Genomic DNA, 20,480 nt, shown 5'->3' with positions numbered 1-20,480 from the left:
TGGTTTCTACTCGGACCCATTTCGGAAAACTCATCTTCACTTCCTGTTTTTGCTCCAAAGCAGCAACGTGCAGTTCACCGGTGTGTAGTAACAGTGTTATGTGTGGCCAGAATCTTGTGCACCTTCCACAATGCAGATATCTAGTGTGAATGACGTGAAGATTTACAATTTAAGCCATGGAAAATCTCTTCCAGAGGTAAGAAGGACGGCTTGTTGCTAACGCTAGTTCCATTTCATGCTCGTAGGAAGTCACTGCTTAACGTTACCTTGAGGCAAGCTAGCTAGCTAGCTAACACAGCTATTACGTGATAACAGCAGTCCTGACATTGTGTATTGATAAAATGTCAATGCCAAACTCTATTCAACAACACCACACGACAATATAACGTTTCATTCAAACAAAGGAGGACACCTTACGTTAGCTATATAGTAGAACACAATTTGGGACTGCTGAGTTCAGCCTTCATACCTTTTTATGCATCACTCATTTCAGTATGCTTTGCCAGTACTATTAATTCACTTAGATTAAAATAAACCGAACAAAGGTCAGAAGCGAGTAATATGAAACACAGCTATACGATCTGAAAGTATTGCTGTAACTAAGCATTGCTTTTATTGTATTTAATCTTTATGCCAAATCCTAATCACCTCTACCTCTTTAATGCAGTGGCTGTCAGATCGGAAGAAGAGACAGTTACAAAAGAAAGATGTTGGTGAGTTCCTATTTCAGCATCACAGACTGGTTAATTGTCTTTAAAATGCATGTCGTTATTCTGACTTTTTTTTATTTTTTATTTCTTCCTCAGACATCCAGCGCAGGATCGAGCTCATCCAGGACTTTGAGATGCCCACAGTGTGCACCTCTATCAAAGTGTCCAGGGACGGTCAGTTCATCATGGCTGCAGGTGAGACAAATTGTGTACAGTGTTTCGGCAAACCTTCCTTAAAAGTGAGATTGACATCAGTTGTCAGTCAGAACAAACCTCTAGAATGTTCCCCTAAGAATATTTAGGCGGTCACTACATTTTTGGTGTATGTTTCCCATTCATTTCAGGCACCTACAAACCCAGGATTCGCTGCTATGACACCTACCAGTTGTCCCTGAAGTTTGAGCGCTGTCTGGATTCAGATAGTAAGTTTCGAGGACAGAACAAGGCCACTTGCTGTATGGCATGCATGTCACATATGTCTCAATTGATGAATTTCTTTTCTCTCTCTCTCTCTCTCTCAAAGTTGTGGCTTTTGACATCCTGTCTGATGACTACTCTAAGGTAAGACATTGGGGGCACCTCTTACCCCAACACTGTACAGATGCTTTTGGAATTGTTTGTTTTAGTGTATGCTCTCTTTTGTTACTTATGCACATGGTTTAATACGGGTTTGGTTTGTAAAAGCATAGTATTGTCATGCCATCACTCAAAGGAAGTGTGAGGTTATCAGAATCTGGTAATGACACTTACCTCCACACACCTGTAAAATGATAAGAAATAGACATCAACCACTAGGTGTCGCGCTTAACTCTTCAATATAGCCAATGAAGACTTCCTTTTCAGCTGCGCAACCACCTGTTTAACTGCAAAAAAAATTAATCTGTACAATCGCCCAGCATCAATCATATTACAGTTTTTCTCAATCGCTTTGGCACATTTACTGAACCAAACTTACAATTGTCAAAACTCTTAAGTACAACCCTCACACCACAGAGTACATTCAGCACACCACTCTATGTGACCTGCAAAAGGTGATTACTCAATCAAAATAATGAACTCCTGTTTAAAATGTAAATAAATCCATCAATGAATAAATCGGTGCCATCAAAACAAAAGATTCCTTTATCATTGCTTGGACCAAGACTGTCAAAATGCAAAGACATCTTGTCAAATGACAGTGTACTCTAAAAGTGTGATAGTCACCCTCTGTAATAATGGCCAGTTGCTAACATTGTATATTTAGGCAGCTGAATAGTATTGATGTCAGCCATGGCGCACACTATACTTGCTCAATGTGTGTACACACCAGCCAACCACAAATACACAAAGGAAGCCTGTACAGAAAAACATATACAATGCAAAATGATCAGGAACTGTTGTACAAGACGTGCACGAAAAAGGAAAATATGCTCCAAATGTATCCACCTCAAGGGTCCTCCAATCTCCCCTCTCTGTCTGGCCACAACATTTTATCGACGTCACACCTGATATCCTCCCTTGCAGTGCAACGAGGGAAACCCCCTTGGCATGAAGCAGCCCCCCCCCCCTCCAACAATCTGCTGCGATCCTCACCTGTCACCTGTTTGCGTTTGGTTGCTCTAAATTATAAGGAAATTGTATTGTTCCCCATATAGCCTAAGTCTATTCATCTGAAAACTTTTACAACAAAACCACATACCTATTATGTATCTAATATATATGTGACAGGTTATTGTGATTGTTGGTTGCTCTATTTTGCATGTAGGGATTTACACAATGAGCATGTGCATAGTTGCATTTGAGAAAAATATGATTCAATAGCAAATGAATGCAAACTATTATCATATGCAAGGCTTACTCAATGCATTGTTTGCCAAAGCAATGACAAATAACTATAGTCATGTGAACAACTGAGCTAATGTTCATATAAATAGTCATATAGTTTGACCAAGTTTAATAGTCATTTGACAAGTGTGCCAAAGCGATTGAGGAAAAACTGTAACTTCCACAGAGAAAGCAGTCATGACTGGGTTAAAACTGTATTTCTGTAAATCCTAAAGGTAAAAGTTATCTTTAGAGATGAAAGTCACACATCACAACACATGAGGGTATTTTGGAAAAACGTGTTAGTTTTGCAGTAAATTCATAAATAGCACAGCAGGGTTTGGTTTTAAAGTGCTCATATTATGCTGTTTGGCGTTTTCCCCTTTCCTTTATTGTGTTATATATCATTTTTGTGCACATTATAGGTTTACAAAGTGAAAAAGCCCAAAGTCCCCCCCAAAGGGACTTACCATCTCCAACAGAAAACACTGTTCACAAACTGCTCCAAACAGCTCTATTGTAGTCCAGCCTTTACTTCAGAGACAAACGTGGTCACCTTGTAACACACGTTATAATGCTCGCCTAGCTGCTAGCGCGGCACGCCCTCATACTCTGCTTCTGACTGGCTAGCATTACTTACTTAGCTACTGCACATGTGCCAGTCCCTGCGATGCCTCACTCTGTATCTAAAACGGAGAGCTCAACACACAGGGTGAAAAGAGGAGCTGCAGCAATGTGCAGTACAACAAAAATATGGTGTTTTTTGAAAATTAAACCATGTAAACCTATTCTGGTACAACCTCTAAATACAATTATGAACCTGAAAATGAGCATAATATGAGCACTTTAATACCTAATTTAATTGACTCTTGAAATGTAAATGCAATAAAATTTCCCCAAAAATTGTAGATTTTATTTTCTGTTACTACAATTGCCTTTAAAGTTTTTCTGTGTGTCTGTACAGTTGGTGTTTTTACACTGTGACCGCTACGTAGAGTTCCACTCCCAGCATGGACACTATTACAAGACACGTATTCCAAAGTTTGGACGGGACTTTTCTTACCACTACCCCTCCTGTGACCTCTTTTTTGTGGGAACAAGGTGAGAGTGAATTATGTTGATGTTGAGGCACCCTGTCATTCTGGCATGTCTTTAGATTAATGGCATGTCAGGGGAATAAGCTGTTAATGTTTTGTTTTCATTTTCAGTTCCGAGGTGTTCAGACTGAATCTGGAGCAAGGGCGCTTCCTCAACTCACTTCAGACTGATGCTGTGTAAGGAAAACAAAGTGTTTGCCGTAACTGATGATAGTTGTTATGTGCTGTGATACTTGCATGATCCAATAAGAGTTGACTCTAGATTCAGCCAGGTGAAAATATTGAAATTGTTGTACCACTACAGTCTGTGGCGCCATCTGACATGAACTAATAATAAGCTCTTTGCTGTCATTGCTATCAGCTGATGTTTATGGTGCATGTTCACGTGTCTTTGATCTCTCAGGGAAAACAATGTGTGTGACATCAACCCCGTCCATCATTTGTTTGCCACAGGAACCTCTGAGGTAAGTGCCACAGCAGGATATGTGAGAAAGGAGGCACCAGTTATTAGCAGACACAATTGTGTGTGTGTGTGGGCTTGTTTAACTATATTTGTGGGGTCCAAAAACCGGGAGTCCAGTATACTTGTGGGGTCCCAACAGCTTTGTGGGGCCAAAATGCTGGACCCCACAAGTTTAAAGGGCTGTTTGAGGGTTAAGACTTGGTTTTAGGATTAGGGTTAGAATTAGGTTATGGTTAGGGTGAGGGTAAGGGTTAAGGTTAGGCATTTAGTTGTGATGGTTTAGGTTAGGGTAAGGGGCTAGGGAATGCATTATGTTAATGACGGGTCCCCACAAAGATAGTGCCACAAACCTGTGTGTGTGTTTCCCTAATGGTAGATTTTTCTCTTTTCTCATGTATTTCATATTAATTGGTATACACATCACACACCAGCTGGGCTAATAAAAATAAGTTTGTTACACGAGTTCTGAGTGTTAAAGTTTTTTCAAACCATTACCTCTCACTTACATTAGATGCTTCCAATATGAGACGTTTCCTGTTGTTGGTCTTAAAAAGGCCAAGTTAGTTTAAAAGAAAACCTGTTTAAAATCATGAGTTGAAAGCTTCCGTAAATCTTCCATTACCCTGCGTTTGTCTGACTGTCTGACATGTCTTCCGTTGGATTACCAGGGAAGGGTCGAATGCTGGGACCCTCGTGTCCGGAACAGAGTGGGCATACTGGATTGCGCCCTGAGCAGCCTCACTGAAGGAACAGAGTATGTACCAAGCTACCACACTGAGCTGTCAAATGATTTCAGCTGATGTCAGCCTGACGATGCATATGTAGCCACATGGCACCTTTCGCCACTGTCTGTATCTCTGGACGAAAACAAGTTGCAAGCTGTGACTCATTATGGTGCACTTCAGAATATCCCGCTTTCATTTGATTCACAGCTTTATCCTGTCAGGATCAGATTTATTGCCAACTAAGTTAGCACTTAGAATAATACATATATTAACATTAACAATAAACATATTATAAAGGGAATAAACAATAAGGCAAAGTACTGCTGCCGTCAAGAACATAAATACAGAGTAGATGTATTACGAAGAAAAAGTACGTAAAAAGACTATATAGGGTGCACTGGTAGCTCACCTGGTTGAGTGTGCGCCCCATGTACAAAAGCTCAGTCCTTACCGCAGCGGCCCGGGTTTGATTCTGACCCGAGGCCCTTTACTGCATGTCGTCCCCCCCCTCTCTCTCTCCTTTCCTGTCTTCAGCTGTCCGGTCAATCAAAGGCCTAAAATAATCTTTTTTTTTAAATACGGTTTGTGCAGGGTGTGGAAGGTACATGTATATAGCATTTACTATATACAAATGAAGCATGGAAAAAAACTAAATACATCAACATAAATATCTACTTTGAAGTATATTGGGACACACATAGTCACTAATGAAGTGAGGAGGGGTCAGAAGGAATGAATTTGGATGGTGTGTCTCAGCCTCTAGCCTTCATGCGGCCATCTTTTACCTCCAGGTGGCGTCATCTTACAGTTCACACTCTCTCCCCTTTCCTGTCTTCAGCTGTCCGGTCAGGCCTGAAAATAATCTTTAAAAAAAAATACGGTTTGTGCAGGGTGTGCAAAAATATTGACCAGCGATGTGCAAAAGTTTACAGTATATATACATATATTATGTGCAATGGCGAGGCATAATAGTCCGAAGGACCAACTGTCCACCATTATTTTTTGTCTTTCTGTCTCACCTGTATCATTCTCCTTCATTTTTGTTGACAGAGTTCAAAGTTTGCCCTCAATTAGTGCGCTGAAGTTCAACGGCTCCCTCACCATGGCAGTAGGCACCAGCACAGGACAGGTGAGCCTAAAACATGAAGCTATCAGTCCTTTTGGTATGTCTGTCAGAATACTCTATACCATTTCATTTATTTATTCATAAGGACAACACACATTAATCAACATTTCTGGAAATGTGCCAGTGTTTGCCAGCCGGTTAACTTTTATTTGGCGACGTGCTTTGAAACCAGAGCAACAGAAAACAGAAAGACATTAGTACAGTGGACAGTGTAAACTATCAGCTGCCCGCATGGCGTGAGATTCTGCCTTCTTCCTGAGGTTAGTCGACCCACAAAGAAGTGGCAGATGTCATCACACCTCTAAAAGGTTACACTGTTCTCAAAACAGTCAAGGTCAGGAGCAGCCAGTTCTCTTGTTATATTGCCTGTTTTGGTTTAATGTAGGCTTGCTGCGATGTTTGGCGTTTCCAGTGTTACACAGCGGCCTGGCATACACCATTTACATTACTTACACCCATTACATTAGAGGCCAGAGCTCTGCAGATATTGTACCTCATCAACTCGTATCTTTTCCTGTAAAATATCCAGTGTAATCGGCAACACGGGTGTTCTCCCGAATGTATTAACCGGTGGGGGAGATTTCCTCATCGTGGCGTCCCTAGTTTAATGTGTAGCCATTTGCTTTGCTTGGTTTCGATTAGAGCTGAACGAATAATCGTTTTCAAATTGCGTTTTGGAAGAATGCGATTAGCTAATCGTGAAGAATGTGCAACAGTTTGGTTTAACATTTTTTTATTCCTCTTTTTATTATATTTACAGTTTTTTCATAAGACAAATGCTGATATTATGTTACATATCACATATTGTTTACAGAAATGTCCTATTTTAAGGGGATTTTGTCGTTTATTACTTTATTTAACATGATGGTAGAAGGTGCAGTATGTTGATGCTGCTATTGAACTAAGGCTTATCAGACATGTCAGTTTACAGGAAGGCACTTATATTTTTTATTGGAATTGTTTTATTATTCTTATAACTATAGCTTTTCTGATGAATGTGTTTGACTGTTCAATGTTCCATGCTTATTAAAGAAAACCACAAATTGCTGGTTTTATCTTTTACATAGTGAATATTGAACTAAATAATCGCTAATCGAATCGTAATTGCAATATTTGGCAGATAAATCGCAATTGGATTCCCCCCCCCCCTCCCCAATTGTTCAGCCCTAGTTTTGATGTAAACGGGACAGTTGCAGTGGGGGAAAACGGTTGCTTTGTCTTGAAGGTGCTGCTCTATGACCTGCGCTCCAGCCAGCCGCTGCTGGTTAAAGACCACTTCTACAACCTGCCAATCAAGTCACTCAACTTCCAAGATCAAATGGACCTGGTCGTGTCTGCCGACTCCAAGATCATAAAACTCTGGAACAAAGACAGCGTAAGATTCACTAACAGCCCTCACAGGAACTGACTTCCCTGACTTGTGCCGCGTGTGAATGATGATGTGTTAAGGATTGTTTAAATTTTTTTTTTATAATATCTTTTTAAAGCGTCCGTACTCTAATATCAGGACTGAACTAGACTCTTTTTAATGCCATTTGTCTCTTATCTATTCACCACAGGGCAAGGTCTTCTCCTCCATACAGCCTCAGACCAACATCAATGATGTCTGCATCTACCCTAATTCAGGTGAGAACAACTTCCCCAACAACGTAAGATACACTTCATTGATCTCATTCAGTGTACAAGTACAAGAGGAAATTCATAGAAATTTTACTTAAAAAAAATACTTAATGCAAAATGAGCATCAGAAAAGGTTTTATTGCCACAATAAGTATACTTATGTGGAATTTGCCTTGGTGAAAGGTGCATACATAAACAAACATAGAGAGAGAGAGAGAGAGAAATTTGTCTTGGAATACAAGCTCTAACAATTACAACACAATAACAACCTGAAGACAAAAAGCTATACACATGTAGGCATCATTAAAAACATAAATAATTAATGAATATGAGGGGGGCCCAGCCCTGCAAGAGTGGTCATAAATAGCCATAAATATATTAGTGCTGTCAGTTAAACGTGTTATTAACAGCGTCAGCGCAAACCCATTTTAACGGCGTCAATTTTTTTATCACGAGCTTAACGTTCTTTTTGGCCTGGCAAACTTTGTAGTTTTTTTCACAAGCTGTTGCAACAACTAGTAACGTTAGAAAAACTACAACACCACACCGGATCTAGCTAGAAACAAAACGACAGGCACGCCACACACACTTGTTTGGGCTTGCGAGCCGGCCAAAGAGTAGTAGGCTAACGTTACGTTTTGAGTGGATGGCGAGCGCTAGACGCCGAAATGGATGCCAGTAAGATTCTGAATGGAAAGTTTACTTTTAAAAAGTTGCCAAATGGTTCCATTGACAAGACCAAAGTGATCGGTGTGTTTTGTCGTTGTGAACTGAGCTATCATCGCAGCACACACAGCTGATGCCAATTCTCCGCCCCCTCCAGGCGACAAAAGCACAAAGCGAGCCGATCCACTTTTCCATGTTGATAAGAGCATTAAAATGAGAAAAAATAATTGGACAAAAAGAAATCAAGGGACATTTAGAATAGATAGATATACTTCTTTGCCCTCCTGTGTTGATTCAGCAGAGATATTGACAGAGAACAAACATCAATATAAAATAATTAGGGCTGTTAGCGTTAACGCGTTAATCGCGATGCGATTAAGGGCCGACGCAATGCGATTAATTTATTTTACACTTCACTCGGCTTTGCGTCGTGCCTAACGGCTACTATTTTGACCCTTTGGCACTGCCGTACTTCTTCATAACGCATCTTCTGCTGCAGAATGCAGGCAGGCTGCCGGCATGGAGAAAGACCGCAGCAACACACTTCTGAATGGCACTTTTCTTTAAAAAAAAAAACTCCCGGACGGCTCAGTAGACAAGTCGAAAGCCATATGCACATTGTGTAAAGCCGAATTAAAATATCACTGAAGCATGTCAAGCTTGATCTACCACCTACGAGCTAAGCATATTAACGTGACGCAGTTTGATGCTAGCAGGCTCAGGCAAAGCACTATTTTGGAGAGTGCTACTTGCCGACCTGTGGATGAAACCAAATGCAAAAATGGCTCTTGCAAAATGGGTGGCAACTAACTGCAGACCTGTCAGCATCGTGGAGGACTCGGGTCTTAAAGACGTACTACGGTTGACATGTTCTGACCCGTCTTATACACTGCCATCGAGGGGGACAGTAGTTTCACCATACACAGCCTGTACGACACGGAGAACGCAGCTAAACTGGAACTGCTGCCAAGTGCAAACGCTGTCTCATTAACCGCTGATCACTGGACGTCAGTGAGTAATCAACATTATTTAGGAGTTACTAAACTCCTAAATATATTGACTCTGGCTGGACTTTGCACTCGTTTGCCTTAACGGTGGTTGTTAGTGTTACATCTCAGTCAATTGTTCTCAATCCTTGTTAAAAATGTAAAGGTTAAATGTCCTGCTGTGGCATCTGGTTTTTGGACCATTTTGTTTGTACTGTATAAGCAACGTGTTTACAGTACATCTCAGTCAATTGCTGTGGTGTTTTAGTTAGGTACTTGGAGGAATTGTGCAATAATGACAGATTCACACATTCGTTTACAGTAAATAAATAATAGTCAAGTTCATAAAGTCACTTTCTTTGCATTCATTTGATTCCCAATCAAGATCCACTGGTAAGAATTGCTTTCCATTGTTATTATGTACTTAAAACCTGTTCTGAAATGCAAAATAATAGAATTTTAATCATATGATAAAACGTGATTAATCGCGATTAACTATAGAACTAAAGCGATTAATCGCGATTAAAAATGTTTAATCGTTTGACAGCCCTAAAAATAAACAATAAATACAGAAAAATGTGCGTGGGTTTTCGCGGGGCCGTGTCCGACACCGTGTGGAGGGGTGGAGAGGTAATTGTATATAGCATGTACTATGTACAAATAAAGAATGGGGGGGAAACTACATAAATCGACATACATATCAACTTTGAAGTATATTGGGACAAACATAGTCACTACTAAAGTAAGGAGGGGTCAGAAGGAATGAATTTGGGTGGTGTGTCTCAGCCTCTAGCCTTCATGCGGCCGTCTTTTACCTCCAGGCGGCGCCATCTTACAGTTCACACTCTTTGAGTTTGCTGTTTTGTCTTTTTCACATGAACAAAACTGAAGGTGAACTTTCACATTGAAGTCATCATTTAGTTCCAACTTAATCAGATTTATTTTTATCTGAGGTTTTGTTTTTATGTTTTTATTTTTATTTTTATAAATGATGTTTCATCCTTAAAGCTGTTATAGAGCTTCAGGAAATAGTGACAGGCATTCCTACTACTTCCTTACACTGGTTTTGTTTTTATGGTATTTCTTTTTATAAATGATGTTTCATCCTTAAAGCTGTACTAGAGCGGTGATTTACACTCACAAATTGTTGTGTTTTTTTTTTCTTCTTTTAGTTTTCTCATTCCCTTTTCATTTTTTGGACAGAAATATATTCTGCAATATATCCAATAGTATATTCAAATAAAAAGCTTTATCAGCCACTATCACAAATACACATGCCAGTTTTGTTTTTAAAGTGCAATGGCACCTTGAAATATACATGAGTCATGACTGTAACTAAATTTAAAGTTTACACCAAAGATAAGCTCAATAAACATGCCCGGCTTTTGTCCTGACTTTGTTTTGCCTGCATCCTGTGTCTCCTTATCAGGTATGCTCTTCACCGCCAATGAGGATCCCAAGATGAACACATTCTACATCCCGGTGAGTGCTGAGGCCTTTACTTTCTTTACTGCTGACATTACAACCTGCATCCTGTTCATTAGGTGCTGGGCTGACGCGTTCATATTGAGACAAATACCTTTATGGGGCAATAAAGGCTATTTGATGTTACAAAACAGCAGTTTGTACAAGCTTCAGTAATTCAGGTGTTTAAGGAAGTGTTGCACAAAAGCAAGCAATAGCTGAGTGTGTGGGCATTAGTGTGGTTCTCACAAGGCCGCTCAGCATAATGAGTGAAGCTGCTAAACGTGTGACTCTCGTATGATCTGACATTATTCTAGAGAGTGTGTGTGTGTGTGTGTGTGTGTGTGTGTGTGTGTGTGTGTGTGTGTGTGTGTGTGCGCGCGTGTGTGCGCGTGTGCGCACAGTAAACTCGACTTTGCTCTGTGTAAATGGATAAAGATTCTGACCTGCTGGACGTGCTGAATGTTGGCCCTTCTGTTCTGCATTAGAGGGAAAGGTTAGCTGAAGGAATACTTCACACTTAGCTGGAATACGTGTTAGATCTACATCTGGGGGGAAAAAAACAAACTGTTTTGCTAATCATTTTAAGTCGATTTCTTTGATGGCCCTGAGCTTCAGGAAGTTGTGACGGGCATTCCTACTACTTTCTTAAACTCAGTTGATCAAACAATGAAGCAATCAATTGAGAAAAGAATTGGAATATTAATCGATGACGGAAATTTAAATTGATAACAATAATACCCCTTCAGGCTGATTCAAGAGTCCTGATCACCCTGCCGGGGTTGTATACGCTGTAACAACTGCCACACTTTACATTATCCCTTACATAGATGTTAATAGAATTGATGCACCTGAAAGTGCAAATGGAAAAAGTGTTTTTAAACTGGTGTAGCCTGTAATCAAAATCCTTAGATTAGATGTTGTCCATTCTAATTTTAAAAAAAGAAGTAATTTCCCCTTGATTGATTGATAAAGTATTTTCTGAAAGGACTGCATTCAATTTCGTTGTACATGTACAATGACAATAAAGACAATTTTATTCCAAATGTTCTATTCTTTAATCTTTATCTAAAAAAGTAAACATATTATTATTATTTCTTATTTTTTCATTCCCCAAAATAAGCAAGCAGGCCAGCTCAAAGTCTGTTGTTTCCCATAGCCGAAGACCTTTTGAGAACGGCAACACACAGAAAGTGAAAGGAGAGGGGCAAAGCCTGACATCGGATGACGCTGAAGTCAGGCTTAATCCTACGTCTGTTGATCCAGACTAGCTGCAGACAGATTTCCCAGGAATGCACAAATACTGTCCTGCCAACTTCTTCAGCCCAGGGAATCTTCCTACATTTCACCTCCACAAAAAAATTGGATTTACACCCAAAGACGGGGGAATGTTGCTTAGAAGATTCACAAAGGTGCTAACGTTAATGTATGTACAGAATACACGCAAGTGTTGTATAAAGAGCTAGCTGTCTCCTAATATGAAGTTACTTGCGACCCCTCTTCACAGGTTGCATATGTCTATGGGTTGTAACCAGATCAACGCTTTTGCTATATTACCAGTTCTGGGGTTACACTTCAGCACAAGTCCACGGTTCCTCTAAGTCATTTCTGACTGGAATGGAAGTATGAGCTCGTACAGTTAGTCTATTTTTGGTTTGACAAATACATGACAGGTTTCATACTTACTCTACAGTCTAAATCTGAACCTCTGTGTGTGTGTGTGGCTGTGTCTGTCTGTCTGTGTAGGCGCTGGGCCCTGCACCTCGGTGGTGCTCCTTCCTTGACAACTTGACAGAGGAGCTGGAGGAGAGTCCGGAGAGCACAGTGTACGATGACTACAAGTTTGTAACCCGAAAGGACCTGGAAAATCTGGGTGAGAGGGTGCTGCCTTAATTTCTCCTCACAAACCTCACTGCACGTGGAAATAAATGTCAAAGTTATACAACCAACCATGCAGAAAATATTTCCCCAAACATAGCAACCCCAATTGGTCGGCCGTCGAGTTGGTGTGTCAGAGCCTTAAAGGGGTTTGCACAGGTGGCTAGACTGCCTAACCAGAGGCCTAGAGAGTGATTGAGAGGTTTAAATAAGAAAAGTAGTGTGTGTGGGGGGTGGAGGGAAGGAGGGTCCGGGTAGTGGATATGGAAGGGTTGAATGAACATCGGAATGCAGGCTCAGCAGTAAAGAGATCAAATGACCAGAAGCAGAAAGGTGGTTGGCTGCTGTGGAATAAAAGGAGAGTCGGGGGGGCAGGGAGCAAAACAGCAGTGTTGGTTTACAGAAGCTGTGTAATGTGGCCCTGTTATGTAACCTTGAGGCAGCATGGGCAGAACACACTAGACGAAAAGTCACAGGATTACCAAAGATATATGATTCATCACAAAGAGGCTGTCCTTTGAACTGAAGAAGTTCTTAGTCGACTAACACTCATGTGATTTTGTCAATTAGTTGATTTTTTTTCAACAGATCTGTAAAAATTACTTTCTCCATAAGAATCATGCAAAAGCACCACTTTATATCTCGTGTTAACCAGATTTGTGCTCATACATTTCTTGGAAATAAGTCATTCAGCATGAACAAAGCATAAAAAAATTACTAATCGACTAAAGAAATCAACGAAGACCAAAACGACTGACTAATCGACTAAGAGGGGGCAGTACCTGTACCAAATTTCATGGTGTTTGTGTACAATTAATTTCATCATTTGCATGTAGGATAGACAGAAATCAGTTTTTGGCAGATGACAGCTTTTTGGCAAGAAACTGGTAGCCTGTGAACTGCAATCAATAAGTCTTAAAGGAGAATTCCGGTCGATTTCAACACGTAGCTATATTGTTTGTGGTCACGGTGTGAGTCAGTAGCCAGAAAAACGAAAATAATCGGTGTTGCCTACACCGAGTTATGCTCCTGCTACAGTTCGCACCCAGGCGGCTGAAATGGGGCAGGTTTTAAACGTGCTTTTAGCCTCTTAACATGTTCGAGATGTCATTACAAGTGCCTACCCATGTGAACTGATTCCTTCCGAGTGAACACAGTGAATATGTCTGCAGTAGATGTGAAAGAAATGCATAAAAGTTGTGTTAATTCAGCCAGTGGACATACCTCTGTTTAGTTCCGGTGAAGTCCACACAAGTCGATTGTTGAACTCATACAATCCAATATTCCATAACGTATTTTTTCCATACAGCAGCTCGCGGTGCTCTGTACCCAGTCACCTATTCTGGGGTAACTAGACCCACCAACTACCGCTGACCTGATGGAGCACCACAACCGGCAGCTCGCAGAGCTCTGTATGGGTGAAACAATGTCCGTTATCTGGGGACCCATCCAGACCAGGCTGTATGAGATCCCACTCCCTACAGCACAGGCTTTCTTCCTCGGTGGTCATTGTCACTGCAATTCGTGACCATCATGTTTTGGTGGAAAAAATACATTTTGGAATATTGGATTGTATGAGATTGACAATCGACTTGTGTGGACTTCACCGTAACAAAGCTTTTATGCATTTCTTTCACATCTACTGCAGTCATATTCACTGTGTTCACTCGGACGGAATCACTTCACATGGGTAGGCACTTGTAATGGGATGTAGCATCTCTCTGCCCCTACTGCTGTACTGCGCGTGCTTGAGACACACGCACACACACAGATTCCTCGATTAAATGGTATTTCAATACAAAAAAATGTTAGCCTCATGGTGGTGATAGAGAAAAAGTTAGGTGATCACCAAAGTCAGATTCATCCTGGGAATCATTAATACCTGTACAAAATCTCCTCGCAATCCATTCAATAGTTGTTCATTTATTTCAATTTGGACCAAAGTGGTGGGCCGTCCAACCAACAGACCACTGGATTGCCATCCATATACACACAGTCATAAGTGGCTGGCTTGAGTTGGCTATGAAGCTCTAGATGTTTCTGCCCAGAATTTCCGATAACTTGTTTTTGTTCATCTATTCAGCCGATTCCAGATTATTGTAATTACTTTTCCTTATTTGTGTCAGGTTTGTCTCACCTGGTGGGGTCATCTCTCCTGAGAGCCTACATGCACGGCTTTTTCATGGACATCAGGCTTTATCACAAGGTAAGGTGTCCAACTGCTATATCAACTTTGTGTTACCATATCTTGAATGATGAGCTGTGTCGTTCGATTCAGACTGATCATGACATGACAGACAAAACCTGTTGTAAAAGTGTCTCAAAGAGGTCTGTTTGTTGTTGCTGTTTGGTTTGGCTGCAGGTCAAAAGCCTGGCAAATCCTTTCGCATACGAGGAGTATCGCAAAGATAAGATCCGCCAGAAGATTGAGGAGTCCAGGACCCAGAGAGTGCAGGTTAAGGTGAGATGCCCTAACACAATGTCTCGTCTTTCCACTAGTGGTTACAGCTTCACCTAGTTTGAAGAGTAGAGCTATTCAAATCTTTTGTCTCCTTATCGTTTGTTTTAAGGGATAAAATCATGCAAGTAACAATCTTTTACTTTTTTTTTTTTTTTCGCTCAGCATACCATTACCATATACAGTTTTTCCACTTCCTGTTGTTGACATGCATCAGCTCCACTAAGCATTTCATGGGGTAACATGTACCTTTCAAACTAGTTGGCACTGGTTACTGACTGAAGCTGAACGCCTGAGGGCAAAGTTTTTTTACATCCTGTCACACTCCTCTCGGTAGCAGTAATTATATGATGACGTCTGTGAAAACGTGCGTGCTGTTCTTGTTACGAATGGAGATGATTGGTTCATATTGCCCCATTTCTTGTGTGTGTAATCAAATGTGCACATGTTCTGACTCATACAGAAGCTGCCCAAGGTGAACAAGGAGCTGGCTCTCAAGCTGATGGAGGAGGGTGATGACGAAGAGGAGCTGGCTTCTAGGAAAAAGAAGGGCAAGGTAAGAGAACATAGATTACATAATCTATGGTGTTTATGTCTCCATTTGTGCTTCTCACTTCTGCTGTCTTCATCACAGCCATATGCGTTAAAAAACAACCAATAATGTTCTTGCTGTACCTCTTTAGCTGGATGTATTTCCCACTACAGCATCTGTGAGCAGGGGAAAACCATCACCCCTTATAATGTCCCCCACCTCAAATTTCCACACCTGCAGGCTCTCCCCAGCGTCCTGGGAGACGACCGCTTCAAGGTGATGTTCGAGAACCCAGACTACCAGGTGGACGAGCAGTGCGAAGAGTTCCGCCTCCTCAACCCCATCGTCTCCAAGGTCGGACAAAAGCGGAAGAAGAAGCTGCGTCTACTGGCTCAGCAGGCCGCCGCTTCCCAACAGGTAACGCTGAACTTGTCAGTTACATTTCCTGCACAGGTATGGGGACTAGAGCTGAAGATCTTTGCTGGGTTTGGTCTTAATTTCTATCATTTTACACCGACTCGGGCCGGACTCGGGCTTGCGCTCCAAGTTGCGCGGTAAATGAGGGGTCAGGTGATGCATTTCGAGTAGCGCGAAAATGGATGCTGAGGAGGTTAAATGGAGGCTGGCCTCTGGAGGACTTATTTTATTTCTTTGTTCCAACTTCCAAGTGGCCTAGCACAGCGCCGTCTCTTTTTTTCCTTTCTCTCCCTTTTCCGCCGAGTGGCGCGCCTGCCCTCTTGCGGTGTGTCTCCGACATGTACTCTCACAATCCCTGCTGATAGACGGCCTTTTGTACAGTCGGGCTGTAAACAGGTGTGGGCTTTTAAAAAGCTGTCAATCAAAATGTACTTGTCGGGCTCGGGCCGAATTCTGTGGGGCTCGGGCCTTGTCGGGCCTACCTTTCAAGGCCCGATTACAGCTCTAATGGGGACTGCATTAAGTTTGATATTAGCTTGCGAACGCGGTCCTATGTTTCTCCCTTACTCCAATTCTCCACCGAGCGTCCTTCACCACGCGCCATACCACCCCGGGAGCGTCTCAGAAGGGGAACGTCTTGCCTGCCCAAATCGCAGATTATATTGTCTCTGCAAGATCTTTACACAACAATCTCGTGTTTATTAAGCTAGTATCTACCTTCCACTCCAAGTACTACTGCAATTTAACTCCATGCCTTCTCTTTTCTATTGATGTCCTTAAAAAAATATCTATTATGTTTTTACACCTCCAAGATGAATCTCACGTTTTCCGTGGTGTTGTAAAGGAGACAATATTTAGTGGGGGGGTCTTTTGGGAAATTGACTGGATACTCTCGCTGTATCACTGTCTGCCCGGCTGTCTGAACGGCCCGCGGCTCGCGTGAAAATAGACCTGGCGCGTGTCTTTAGAGGAGCGGCGAGCTGCTTCACGCATGCATCTGGGACGCGCCGCCGTGGAATAACGAGCATTGACTTCAATGGCAGAGATTGGTCGCAGCACCTCCGGAACGCAGTGGAAAACAGGGGTTATTCACAGGCCTCTGCAAGCAAGCGGTGTTTGCGCATACTGTATTTTCTAGCCCTTGTATAGGATAAGGCAGGATGAAGCTTAAGGCCTGTCCTCAGTGCCAAGAAAGAATATCACATCAATAACTTTGGCTTTGTAAAATCTCTTTCCAGGCGGATGAAGATGACGAGGAGCCCGAGGGGCGAGCCAGCTCCGAGGAGGAGAGCTCGGACGACGACAAGAGCTGGGTGGAGGAGGTGAGGGAGCAGCGCAGGTTGCTTTGGGAGGAAGGCCGAGACCGCCGGAGGCAGGAGAGGAAGCAAGCTGACCGCAACACTGTACTGCTGGAGAGGGAACTGAACGGAGAAGAAACTTCAAACATGGCTGAGAGCAAGAAGACAAGTCAGCCTCAGTACTATCAGATCAAAGCTGGGGAGGAGTTCAGGAGTTTTAACGACATGGCCCGCAAGCAGAGGCTACAGAAGTATGTCTTTTTGGAAATGTATTAAATGGAACTGTTGGAGATGTGCTGGCTTGTTGTGTGGGACACTCTTTGAAACCTATTATTCCGATTGCTTTAGGGTTTGCAGCTGTTTCTACATGAATAGATTTCCAAACTTAAATCAATAAATAAGAATATCAATTATAATAATAAGAAATAAAACTACTGCGCTGGAGTTCCCAGCCAAAACAACACTACTCTCTCTGACTGCACTGTATACGGTTTGGTATATTGTTTCTAAGGAATCTGTGTATTATTCCAGGGCTTCTTTGGAGGACCGTCTGAAGTTAGAGGAGCACTCTGGAACGAGCCACATGGTTGACACTGCAGTGGGCAGCAAGCAGCTCAGCTTCACTCTCAAAAAGGTAAACTGTGTGTTCACCATCCTCTTTCTCCAATAAATCACTCCTACCACCCAATTGTTTAAAGCAATGGAGAACAAATATAAAACCCAAAACATGGTATCTACTGTAAACCAGTGCAGCCAATAGTCCAACGTGGCGAGGATGCACTCAGGTGGTCTGAAGATTATTGGCAAGAAGAAGCTTTAAGTTCCTAAAGTCTCTCAAAAAAACTTTAGAAAGGCTAGTCACAAAACCAGTTCTAGCACAATATAGACAATTGTAAAATTGTTGAATAGCTACATTTTTGGAAAGCAAAAAGGCATTTCCTAGAACACATGACAACAAGCAGTTCTTCGTAAATTACTGGGATAACCTTACAGGCACCGCTAGTGATTTCACTGTTCACACATGCAGGAAGATTTCCGCCTTGCGCCTTTTTTTACTTGCTTTGGCAATGCCAGAATCAATGGGGGAAGGGACAGCATTGCTTATCCCTGCAATGTTCCTACTAGGTACCAAAAATCTAGTAGTCTGTACCGATACTACCAAAAGTACACAATACGCGATACCAAAGTCAATACCACAGTATGTAGTTAAGTCAACGGAGCTAACGTTAGGCTGTGACAGACAACGTCAGTAACAAACCGACTTTACTTCCAGTTTGCGAGCTCCAGGTGAAGTCGGGAAAGACGTTGCTGTAGATGTAATGTTATGGTTACTGGGGTCGGATTACCCTGCATATCAATCCCTGCACCCATTTACACATGACCCAATGCAGGAAATGTGCTTGCACATTTCAGTGAAAGACTGCATGTGTGAAAGGGGCTTTAGAGTGATGTCAACATACACCAAACAAGAATAACATGAGCAACATACAAGTAAATGGGTTCATTTCACTACAGTATAGGCCTACAGACTAAATAGAAAAAGGAAATAGAAAAGAGCAGAAATGTACAAGAATAACTTGTCAGATTAAAATAAAATGTGAAAGCGGTAAAGAAATGTGAAAGCAGTGAAAACACAATTAATAGGTCTATAATCCACCATGTTGTAATAGAAAATTACAAAAATACTTGTGACTTTTCAAACCCTAAATATAATTTTGATATACAAAATGGATGTTATTATTAATTCACCTAAATGGACAATAACATTTTTTTTTTTTCCGTCCCCTGGCACTACCTGGAAGGGAATAATGGTATATAGTGCTTGCTCCCCCCTGAGTATAATTGTACAATTACTTTACTCCATGAAGGTAGAGGTGGCTGAAATGCAGTAGTTTCAACACAAGTTGTGTAACATGCGTTATTCTGGCCTCATTTGCAGTCAGAGCAGCAGAGGAAGCAGCAGCAGGCCGAGCGGGAACACCACGAGGAGAGGAAGAAGCTGAGGCGCTCAGCCGGACACCTGAGCAGCGGCCGCGGCAGAGGCTGGGGCCGCGGCAGGGGGAGAGGAGGACGAGGGGGAGGGAGGGGGAGAGGCCGGTACTGAGAAGGGCAGCCTAGTCCACATCCAGGACCGAGGCCCTGGATGGACAAGAGAGGCATTACTGGCACTGGGTTTTGTAGTGGCTTCAACTCAACTTCAAGTGTCTTCGAATACAGATTTTAAGCTCTAGAGACATACTGGAGACTGAGGATTCTGCACATGTGGCAAAGACTGACATAGATGAACAGACAAGCCTTAACCCCACCCCACCCCTGCTCCTGGGTGGTTTGTGCCATGTGTTTAGCTGCTCTTCTGTAAATTCTGAGCATAATCAAAAAGATTACTTATGTCGCTGCCTGTGTGTATATAATGTCTATGCCATTATCCAAAGGCAGGGATGGCCCCAGACGGAGTTAGAGATATGAAAAGCTGAAAGGACTAAACATGACCCGCCTTGTCTCAGGCGTCTAGTTTCTTACAACTGCTCCTCAGTGGAGCCTACTATTTCAGTTAATGGAGGGGGAGAACATTTATACTGGTGCAAACACAGTTTGTATTTTAATGCTTTTTGTTATTACTGCATATTGTTAAGCCAATACTGGATTAACTGCTATTGTACTAATATATTTGGTACAACACATGCTTGACTACATTGCTTTTATTGCTGAGTGCCAAAATGGCTCAAAATGTGCAACTGCTCAATCAAACTAGAGCATGCTTCCTTTGCAGCAGTTCACTTCCTTCATGCGTCAGAAGTAAGAGGAGGGGAGAAGAAAAATGTGAATGAGGGATTTTTCTTCCCCCACCAGCAACTGCAGTTCTTGGAAATAGAAGGACTGCCTGGGTGTCCTTCCCATCCCCCAGTGTGCTGATGGCGTGAACCCCTTCTGCTTCAGCATTGGTTCATTTCAAATGGGAGGGAGGCGCCTTTCAGCCCTCAGCATGCAAACACTGGCCCCCAGGCTCATTTGAACTCATTTAGTGTCGCCATGCTTTTTCACCATCACCCATCTGTCAGGGTTAGTGACTGCATGAGCAACCACTTATTGAAGAGAAATCCAGTAAATTAGCATGTTGGACAACACATTTGGCCAGACATAATTTCACCGTTGTAACTTTTAGAAGAATAGTTCAACGGTTTGGGGGAATTCACTTATTTCACTTTCATGCTGAGAATAGGAGGATTGATACCACTC

At 42.1% G+C, this 20,480-nt stretch overlaps 1 protein-coding gene across 1 annotated transcript; it reads left to right on the top strand.

The window, feature by feature from the left end:
- The first annotated feature begins 53 nt into the window (after window positions 1-53).
- Window positions 54-19,924, top strand: nol10 (nucleolar protein 10). The gene is made up of 21 exons (XM_078277537.1): window positions 54-196; window positions 668-713; window positions 807-905; window positions 1,055-1,132; window positions 1,234-1,271; window positions 3,478-3,614; window positions 3,722-3,787; window positions 4,014-4,074; window positions 4,742-4,827; window positions 5,849-5,927; window positions 7,150-7,299; window positions 7,484-7,550; window positions 10,626-10,678; window positions 12,407-12,533; window positions 14,665-14,744; window positions 14,901-14,999; window positions 15,460-15,552; window positions 15,769-15,945; window positions 17,184-17,494; window positions 17,775-17,877; window positions 19,183-19,924. The coding sequence occupies exons 1-21, from the start codon at window positions 131-133 to the stop codon at window positions 19,345-19,347; spliced, it is 2,181 nt and encodes a 726-aa protein (XP_078133663.1). The 5' UTR covers window positions 54-130; the 3' UTR covers window positions 19,348-19,924.
- Window positions 19,925-20,480: the final 556 nt, after the last annotated feature.

This window comes from Sander vitreus, chromosome 20, assembly GCF_031162955.1.
Source record: "Sander vitreus isolate 19-12246 chromosome 20, sanVit1, whole genome shotgun sequence".
Lineage (NCBI taxonomy): Eukaryota > Metazoa > Chordata > Actinopteri > Perciformes > Percidae > Sander > Sander vitreus.
Note: the sequence above shows the minus strand (reverse complement) of the source record. Positions and strands in the feature narration are given on the sequence as shown.

Coding starts and splice junctions, on each gene's coding strand:
- nol10 (XM_078277537.1), top strand. CDS start 131: ATGCAGATATCTAGTGTGAATGACGTGAAGATTTACAATTTAAGCCAT. Junction 4,075..4,741: donor TTGCCACAGGAACCTCTGAG/GTAAGTGCCACA, acceptor TTGGATTACCAG/GGAAGGGTCGAATGCTGGGA. Junction 4,828..5,848: donor AGCCTCACTGAAGGAACAGA/GTATGTACCAAG, acceptor TTTTGTTGACAG/AGTTCAAAGTTTGCCCTCAA.